The sequence below is a fragment of the Musca domestica genome, unplaced genomic scaffold (assembly GCF_030504385.1).
Source record: "Musca domestica strain aabys unplaced genomic scaffold, Musca_domestica.polishedcontigs.V.1.1 32, whole genome shotgun sequence".
NCBI classification, from domain to species: Eukaryota; Metazoa; Arthropoda; class Insecta; order Diptera; family Muscidae; genus Musca; species Musca domestica.
The window spans coordinates 8063455-8073622 of NW_026712311.1; the positions used below are offsets into that span (position 1 = coordinate 8063455).

At 37.7% G+C, this 10168-nt stretch overlaps 1 protein-coding gene across 1 annotated transcript; it reads right to left on the reverse strand.

Annotated features, from left to right (window-relative positions):
* Positions 1-3802: 3802 nt before the first annotated feature.
* Positions 3803-8093, reverse strand: LOC101890018 (esterase E4). Its single transcript, XM_005177391.3, has 4 exons — positions 7022-8093; positions 6629-6961; positions 4220-4352; positions 3803-4144 (listed from the first exon to the last, which is right to left on the reverse strand). The coding sequence occupies exons 1-4, from the start codon at positions 8058-8060 to the stop codon at positions 3922-3924; spliced, it is 1728 nt and encodes a 575-aa protein (XP_005177448.1). The 5' UTR covers positions 8061-8093; the 3' UTR covers positions 3803-3921.
* Between the last annotated feature and the right edge of the window lie 2075 nt (positions 8094-10168).

Below are 10168 nucleotides of genomic sequence, written 5' to 3' on the forward strand. Positions count from 1 at the left end.
TCCACAATCAGGCCACATTCATGGGCACAAGCCGGCAAACTTAAGGAGCAGAAGACAAAGGCATTGTACAAAGGCAATTAAGGAAGTAATTACACATAAACAAATAGCTTTGTAAATACAGCCGTGGAGACAGGGACGAAGAGGTATGAATCAACCTCACACACACATACGCAATTTCTCGTTCTCTCTCACACACATAATCTGTCACAAGGACATAGAGTCGCATGCCAAACATATTCATATCCTACTTAGAAGTGGAAACAAATTAAACACACAAAACACACAATCACACAGAGGTTTTTTGGTTCATGATACTGAGATTTCCTTTAAGCCCCTAACACTAATTACTCAGAGAACAAACACAACTACGAGAAAAAGGAAAAATACAACGGGAAAAGCCGAATTTTAAGCACCCTTTGCGTTATGCATAGAGAAGATTATCGAAATTAAAGGACACATAGCTCTTGGTATGTGGCTGTGATATACGGCAACATTATAGCAATTTTGGAATAAAAAGTACTAAAAATTCTTATAGTTCCAAAAGGTTGTACAATTAAATGATCGGATCAAAAGGTTTAAAACATATTCGTTGAGAGTTCGTTCAAAAAGTTCTAAAGGTACGAAAAGTACCACATTTTTTACCATTGACTATTTAGTAATCGGAAAGGATCAGGGTCCTAAATTGTTATTACATTAGGTCCGTAGAATTTTTGATTTTAAAAATGGGTCATATAGGTCCACATTTCAATACAAACCCCAAATAGCTCTGCCTCCAGAATGAAGGCGTTTTAGCGATTTCACGTTTTTTAACTAGAATTTAATTCCACTAGCAGAAATCTTCATATATAGGTTCATGTCTTCGTATAGCTCCAGAACATCCCTGTATTGGGTATTTTAATGTTTTTAGCTCCACTTTTCACCGAAACTACTTCAAATTTGAATTTAGAGCTCGCAATGGGTAATATTTCCTATGAAAACAAAATTAACTGTGCCGATCCATGTCTCCGTAAAGCCCGAAATGACGGTACATCCCTAATTTCAGAATTTTTATGTCTTTATACATTTGCTTATAACATGGAGAAGGAAGCGAGATACATCCATAGTTACTTTTGATGATCTGCATAGAATCACATTCTGAGTTGATTTATGCATGTCAGTCCTTCCGTCCGTCCTTTTGTCCATGTATTTTTGTGAACAAAATGCGGATCGGATTTATTATCCGATTGAAATGAAATTTTCCAAGTAATATTTGTTTGGCCCAAGGACGAACCCTATCGCAATTTGTGGGAATCGGTTTAAATTTAGATATAGCTCCCATATATAAATCTTAAACCGACTTCGGGTTAATTGGCGATTGAATTGAATTTTGGCACATCGGATCGAATTTAGTTTAGAAGCAAGTACATTAAATTTTGTGAAAATCGATTAAGATATAGCTATAGCTACCATATATACAGGGTGCGATGAAAAAACTGCAACCAACTTCAGACTGCTGTCATTTCTAAGCCCCTTGTCCGACAGCTGTTAAAATTATTACAGTGACAGCTCATTATATTTTTTTCGAACGAACAAAAGCATTTTGTTGAGAATTTTCCAGAAAAAAAGTTATTCGGAATGGAATTCAATCGTGATAGTGTGATTTCTTTATATTTGGCTGGAAAACCACAAGTGGCTATCGTTAGAGCACTCCAGCATTTAAATCGCTCGTTACCGTGATACTGGTAGCGTAGCCCGTCGTCAAGGAAGTGGACATTAGCAGAAATTGTTCGAAAAGTAAAGAAGCGACTTGATCGAGACACACGTCGCAGTGGCCGAAAAATGGCTCATGAGCTGAACATATCGCAATATTCCATTCGGCAAATATTGCAAAATGAGCTCGGGGTAAACCCATTGAAATTCCAAAAAGTGCAAGAACTTACACCTTCAACGGAAAGAAAATTGACTCAAAAGAGCTAAAAGTTGCTTCGCACGGCCGAAAGTGGTGAACTGCCGAATTTCGTTTTCTCTCTCTCCGGTGAGAAAACATTCGTTACCAGCAGTTTGTAAACAAACAAAATGATCGTGTTTAATCGCCAAAGAGGTCAGCTGAAAATGTGCACCTTCGGTTGGCCACCAGAACTTAAGTGCCGGCCATGGTTATGGTGTAGGCCGCCATAACAGACGATGGTCGCTCCCCACTCCTATTAATCGACCGTGGCATCAGAATAAATATTAAATATTATTAGAATATTATTGCGAAAATATTCTGGAGCGTTTATCAAAGCCTTGAGCACGCAAACATTTTGGCCGCAGTCCTTGGACATTCCAACAGGACTCATCACCATCGCACTCAGCAAGCGCCATCCAAGAATGGTTACAAAATGACCAGCAAAATCTTCGTATACCAATCCGTTGGACTGTTGTGTCTGGAGTATTTTGGAAAGCAATTTTGGTACTAAAAAATACCAAAGTGTCGATTACCTCAAGCAAGCGGTTCGCCGGGAATGAACCAAAATATCACAGAGCAACATTCCGCCAGCGTGTGACGGTTTCATTGGCCGTTTGAAGGCCATAATTCGTGTCAAAGCAGACCAATTCGAACAAATCTAAACTTACTCTAAAATTTGATGCTATTTCCGACATATTTTGCTTTCATTCAATCAAATTTTTAAAAAATGTGAAATTTATGGCGTTATGTCAGCCCAAATGGACTGAATTTTAAAAATTCCGTCGGAATTTAGTCTAGAAGAAAGTACATCCAATTTTGTGAAAATCGGTTTAGATCCGATTGGGCGTTTAAAGTCGCTCACAGGCGTAATATGCATTCCACAACAATGATTTTTGGTACCAGATATCGGGTACAGCTCTGAAATAATATCTAGAAGCAAGTACATCAAATTTATCTATTTATATATCTCATCCGATTTGGTGTTTAAGTTTATTCGTAATATACATTCGACAACAATGATATTTGTAACGAGATATCTTATAGAGCTCGGATATACCTTTGCCAAATTTTATCGAGAACGGCTAATATTTGGGTATAGCTCCCATATATATCCTTAATCCGATTTCAGGTTTATTGTGCAAATAATGACTAATATAAGCCCAAATGGAGTGAATTTCGGGACGTACGTTTCCACTGTGTGCAACTCAGCTCCGATATATATTTTCTAATATAATGCTTCTCGAAATGACATCATGTACTCTATAGCAAACTATAACTGCTCTAAGGCCAAATGTTGATAGGTGGTATGATCTACTTGAAATAAATTATTTTGTTACTGTCATATAGTATAGCCTGCCCCGCCCGACTTTTGACTTTTCCGTACTGGTTTTCTATAGATGAACTTATATTAGCCTCCTGAAGGTAGGAAACCCTCTGTTGGCTTTCTATGTAATAAGTTTTCTAAATTTTTTAAATAGGTATACTGCCTTCTCCTGGGTTTTAATACATATTAGATATTCCTCAAGGCTTTGAGAATTTTTCCCTATAACCTATAAATTTTTCCCATTATTTCTATTGTTTTTTTACATCTCTGGGAATCTAAAGGTTCTACATTTTTCCACCACTGTATACATCAATAAAGAGACGTTTTTGAATCTAACAAAATTCACTTCTTATACAAAACAATGCTACAAATGAAACTTAAAACTAAGTATGCCCTTCACTTCCCAAAAGGGTGAAAATTAACGCAAACACAGATTAAGATTTCAGGACTTACAATTATAAATGTGTTACATATTTGCTTACTTTGCGCGGGGAAACAAAATCAAAGAAGAACAAAAACTCACTTGATTAATTGAAGCAGCGCAAAAAAGAAAAAACCAACGGCAGAACATTTTATTTAATCTTAATGGCAATTAATGTCTCCTGGCGCAGTGGAAACAGCAACACCACCTTCTTATCTTACCCAAAATAAATAGTGAACTCAAAAAACATTAACTTAATTTCCAAATGCTTAACACTAATATTGTAATTATCCCCATAATGGGCAAGTGGCACCCAACGCCACTCTTTTCAATTGGAAACATTTCGTCCCATAGTTGATAACGTTCCGTATATGGCCATTGGCCCATCTCGGCGGATTTGCCATTGTAAAGTATTGCCAAATTACTATCGCCAACTGGTGACCATTCTTTAACATCATCGGCTGTGGGTTTTCTGGGAAAAAAGAAAATTGGAATTAGAATAAGAGCAGTTAAATTTCTAGTGATGGAATGTGTTAGGTTTACCCACCCAGTTGTGGCAAATGTGGTCCATAGCTGGGTCATGCGTTTAACCATAAATATATCGGGATTATCCTCGGACATTTGTGTGCCATACCATAGGCCAGGCATTACATATTGTAAATCATCGGCATGACCAACACCTGAAAGCAGAGAAGTTTCATTTGGAAAGTCATATCGAACCAAGACTTATATACAGTATGTCAGAAGAAGAATATCGTCCAAAATAAACCTTGTCGTGGAGATATACAGGGTGAGATAAAAAAAAACTGCAACAAAGTCAAATACCCTCCTCCATACTATGGAGGGTATATTAACTTTGTCATTCTGTTTGCAACTCATCGGAATACTCATGTCATATAGCGATGTCCGTCTGTCTGCCCGTCTGTTGTAATCATGCTATTTTTCGAACGAATTGAGATAGGAGGCTAAAATTTTGCACACATGTTTATTTTTCCAGCAGTCAGATTAAATTCGTAAATGGGCCATGTAGGTCCACGTTTTCATAAGGTATTCGGTATTTTGATGATTTTAGCGGCATTATTAATCGGACTTGTTTAAAGTTTGGCATTTGAAGTTCGTGATGGATATTACAGGGTTGCCCATATTCGACGGACCTTTGGGCCCATTCCAATCGACGAGGCCTGTCCGCATTTTTTAATGTTTTAAAAGCACGTTAAGTTTTCACAATTGACTTGAATGTAAATTTCAACTATTTCAGAGCGCTCGCGTGCCGTGTATTGGTTCATGGTAAAAATCTGCTTGGACTGACGCTTCAAACGCGGTATGTCATTAAGCGATGTGACATCTCTGTCAAAAGTTATGGCGTTGCCAGATGGGTCCGTCGAATATGGGCAACCCTGTACAACCCATGACAGAAAATTGACTGTGTTTTTCCAAGTCTTCGTCTAGCCCCCATATAGCGGCACCTCCTAACATTCGGCATTTTGATGATTTTAGCGTCATTATTCACCGGAATTGTTTCAAATTACGTATTTAGAGTTCGTAATGGGACCTACAGTCTGTGACAGAAAATTGTATATGCTGGTCCAGGTCTTCGTATAGGCCCCATATACCAGTACCTCCCTATATTCGGTATTTTGACGAGTTTAGGTACAATACCCACCGAAATGGTTTGAGATATCGTATTTGAAGTTCGTAATGGATGCTACAGCCTATGACAGAAAATTGTCTATGCTGATCCAGGTCTTCGCACAGCTCCGATGTTACGTTACCTCCCTATTTTGAAGATTTCAGCTACATTATTCACCGTTTATTTTAAGTTTCGAATTTGAACATGGTAATGACTTGTGACAAACAATGTCTATGTAGGTCCACGCCGTATAGACCGGCTATATAACGGCTATATTCGGTATTTTTAAGATTTTAGCAGAATACAAAAAATACTCTAGACATAATAGTCCAACGGATTGGTATTCGGAGATTTTGGAGACCATTGTGCGGTGGAAATAAAACGAGGAACCATTTTTGGGTGAAGCGTGCTGAGTGCAATGGTGCTGAGTCCTGTTGGAATGTCCAAGGTCTGCGGCCAAGGCTTTAATACACCCTTCAGAATATTTTCGCGATAATATTCGGCATTTATTCAATCAATCGGCTGTTGTGGCGGCCTACACCATCACCATGGCCGGCGCTTGAGTTCTGGTGGCCAACCAAAGGTGCACATTTTCAGCTGACCTCTTTGGCAAGGAAAAACGCTCATTTTGTTTGTTTAGAAACTGCTGGACATCGAATGTTTTCTCATCGGAGAAAACCAAATTTGACATTTTTGCACTTTCGGCCTAAGGAAGAAACTCTTTAGCCCTTTGTGTCTATTTTCTTTCTGTTGCGGTGTAAGTTCTTCCACTTTTTGGAATTTCATTGGCTTTACCCCGAGCTCATTTTTCAATATTTGCCGAATGGAATATTGCGATATGTTCAGCTCACGAGCCACTGCGATGCGGGTTTAGATCAAGTCGCTTCTTTACTTTTTAAACCATTTCAGCTGATGTTGCTGTTTTCTTCCGTTCATTTCCTTGACGTCGGGCTACGCTACCAGTATCACGGTAACGAGCGATGGTACGAGACATAAAAGATTTATTTACATCTAAATGCTGGAGTGCTCTAACGATAGCCACCTGTGGTTTTCCAGCCAAATATAAAGAAATCATACCGTCACGCTTGAATTCCATCAAGAATAACTTTTGTTCTGGAAAATTCTCACCAAAATGCTTTTGTACGCTTGTAAACAATATAATGAGCTATCACTGGAATAATTTCAACAGCTGTCGGATGAGTGTCTTAGAAATGACAGCAGTCCGAAGTTGGTTGCAGTTTTTTTCATCATACCCTGTATGTATATTCTTAAAGTTCTTATGACAGAAGTCCACTTACAAGTACCTCTACCGCATTTCATACTCACCCTGTGATTGTCCATAATTATCGGGATATAAACTTCGATGGCCCACATAGTCGGTCCTATAATAATACACCGGAGTATCTTTATTGGCAAGGCTGACCAAACGATGAATGCCATGGCCCAAGATGGCATCAGAGAATATTTCTCCAAACGTATGCAAGTTTGATACATTTAGCTCCTTAGTTTCCGAACCCATATAAAAATTCCAAATGCGTTTACTTTTCAATTGATCTGGAGTTAAATTCGACGATTCTGGCTTATAGAGAAATATTTCCGGGGCATACATATCAAAACTTACAGCCAAGTCATGCAGCAAACGGGTGTTGTTCTCCTGATCTATTGGATGGAAGAAGTGATTATATGGCTCTTAAAATGTATTAATTTAATCAAACTCACGCTGCACCGAAAAATCCAATTCATTGCCTGCAAAGCCTACAATCATTGGCACCTTATTGAATTTACCCTCAGCAAACAGTTTGCTGGGATGTTCGGGCAAGAACTTCCCATCAACTTCATAGTTCCATTTCATATTGACAAAGGAATAGGGTTCCCATTCGGCACATTTATTTACAATTGTCTTCCAGCTAATTTCCCTCAGACATTCCACTATATCGCTGGGATGGTATTGTGGACACGACAGTTCCTTGGCCAATTTCCTGGTCCAATAGATGTTATCGATGTCATAATGATTGGTTGCCGAGCCACTCATGAGTATGGCTTTGTGGAAGAGCCCTTTCGATAGTGGCGACGCCAGATGCAATGAAACTGCCATGGAACCAGCACTCATACCAAAAATGGTCACCGACTCAGGATCACCACCAAAATGCGAAATATGATCACTCACCCATTGCAGGGCCAGTACTTGGTCCAGATAACCATAATTTCCAGGATATTCCGCTGTTTGGGTACTAAGGAAACCCAGGGCTCCCAAACGATAATTAAATGCCACCATGACCACATCATGATCAAGCAGATATTGGGGTCCAGCCTCGTACAAACTGTGGCCACTACCCAAGACATTGGCCCCACCATGAATGTAGACCATCACCGGCAAGCGGGCCGTTACATTTTTAGTGAAAACATTCAATTTTAGACAATCTTCACTCATAACCACTTGCAAAACTCCGGGCTGGGGACACACCAAACTGTCAGAGGTGGCTTTCAGGGTATCATTCCAAGGTTCAACAGGGATGGGGGCTTTAAATCTTAAATCATCCACCGGTGCCTTGGCGTAGCGTATACCCCGGTAGGCATAAAACAATTTGCCATACAGGGTTGTCAACATTTTGCCTCGAATTTTCCCCAGCGATGTTTGCACCACTGGGACACCGGGATCGGGATCTTCTTCATTGTTTTCTTCGGCGGTTTTTATTTGAGCAATACATTGTGAAAATAAAATATTGAAAAATATGAAAACGAACCACAATGCTTTCATGTCGAATTTTGAAATGAAACTAAATTTATTTCGTTTTTTTATCAAATGGCTGTCGACCATAACTTTATGGACGCACGAATAGTGGGACTGATAAGATTTCCAGTTCATGAGTGGTTTTTTGAATTGTTTGATATTTAAATTGATAATAGCTAAATTCTCTTAAGGTAAGTTCGAAGAGTTATTCATTTTAAATGCAACTCTTTGACCTGACCAGTCGATTGAGAAACCATCTGAAACTAAAAGTATGTCGTATTAGGATTAGCTCTACCTAAGAGAAACGTGTGAGACAAATATCTTAACAGGGATGGGAATATCAAGTGACTCTGGTCCCAAAATCGAAATTTTTAAGCAGGTTTGTCCTTGTAACATTAAAAAGTACTTTTTAAAGAAATTTTAAAGGACTCTAGAAGTCCAAAATTTGGTTCATTAATTATAGGAATAAGCCACAATTTTGATATTTTATATATTTTTCGAATGACTATCAAAACTTAAAGCTCTGTCTTCAATACAAACAATTTTGAAGAACCAATTTTTAAAGGAAATTTTCAAAGGACTTTCAAAACTAAAATTGTTTTTTTTCAACACTTTTTGGAGAACTGTTAATTTTTGAACACAATCATCAAAATTCAAAGTTCGATTTAAAAAACATTGAAGTAAATGGGTATTCAATGTTTTAAATTCGACCTTCGAATTGAAGCCCAAAACAAAAATTTTTACCAACTTTTGGAAGGACTGTTAGCTATTTATTAAGGCTCAAATCAAGGATTCTGAAACAAAGTTGTAGGAGGGCTATCTGAGCAAAAAAGTGGAATTTTTAAATAAATTTTTAAGAACCCTCAAAACCAAAAACGTGGATTTTTGAAAAAAAAATAAGGAACCTCAAACATCTTAAAAACGCACAATTTTTAACCGAACTTTTATAGGGCTCTAAAACTCCAAATGTTAATTTTTGAAATATATTTCTGAATGAAACTAAAATACGTGAATTTAAAAGCTTCATCAACGCTTTACAAACTCTTTCAAAGCAAACAGTTTTAAAGGGCTTTCAAAACAAAAATTTGAATTTTAAAATCAATTTTTAAACGAACCTTAAATCCAAAAACGTGAATAAAATACATCCTTAAGAAACCTTAAAGCAAAAAAACTGGTATTTTTCGAATATCTAGATGTATACGAAGACGTGATCCTGCATACGAAATTTTTTGTCACAGGCTGTAGTACCCATTGTGAACTTTAAATACAAAATTTGTTATAATTCCGGTGAATTATGTGGTTGAAATCATCAAAATACCGTCTATCGGGAGGTACCGTTTTATTGGGGCTATACGAAGACGTGGACCGGCATACGAATTTTTTTGCCATAAGTAGTAGTACCCATTAAGATCTTCCAATACGAAATTTAAAACGATTCCGGTAAATAATCTTGCTGAAATCGTCAAAATATCGACTACAGGGAGGTACCATTACGTGGACCTGTATACAAAAATTTTTGTCATAGGCTGTAGTACCCATTACGAACTCCAAATACGAAATTTAAAATAGTTCCGGTAAATAAATGAAATGAAAATACCGAATTTTGGAGATACCGTTATATGGAGGCTATCAAACTATTTACCCTAGCTGGAGTGGGCCAGAATTGTCCACTGTGGCACCTGACGTAGCACTGATAAATTTTTTGAGGTTTTGTGGGGCAGTGTGCCGATATTGTCCATCTCCGAACTCGATATAAGTTTGATTATAATAGTACGTGTACCAAGTTAGGACAAAATCGGTGTACCAACTTAGGACAAAGACGGAATGACGGACACCCCTGTATTGACTCTAAAGTCTCCAAGTGCTGAAGACATGGATTTTTTCGAAGAAAAACCTTAAAGGGTAGACAACGCGGATTTTGAAGTCAAAATTTAAAGGCCTTCCAGGGCAAAAAATTTTGATTATTTTATAAAAATGTTGAAGGCGCGTTCAAAAAAATTGGAATTTGTAAAGAAAATTAAAAAAAAAAAAACAAGTTAAAAAGCAGTAAGTTCGGCCGGACCGAACTTTTAATACCCTCCACCATTTGCAACGAATTTGGAAATTTTCAAAAAATAAAATCCTTAAAAAATTCT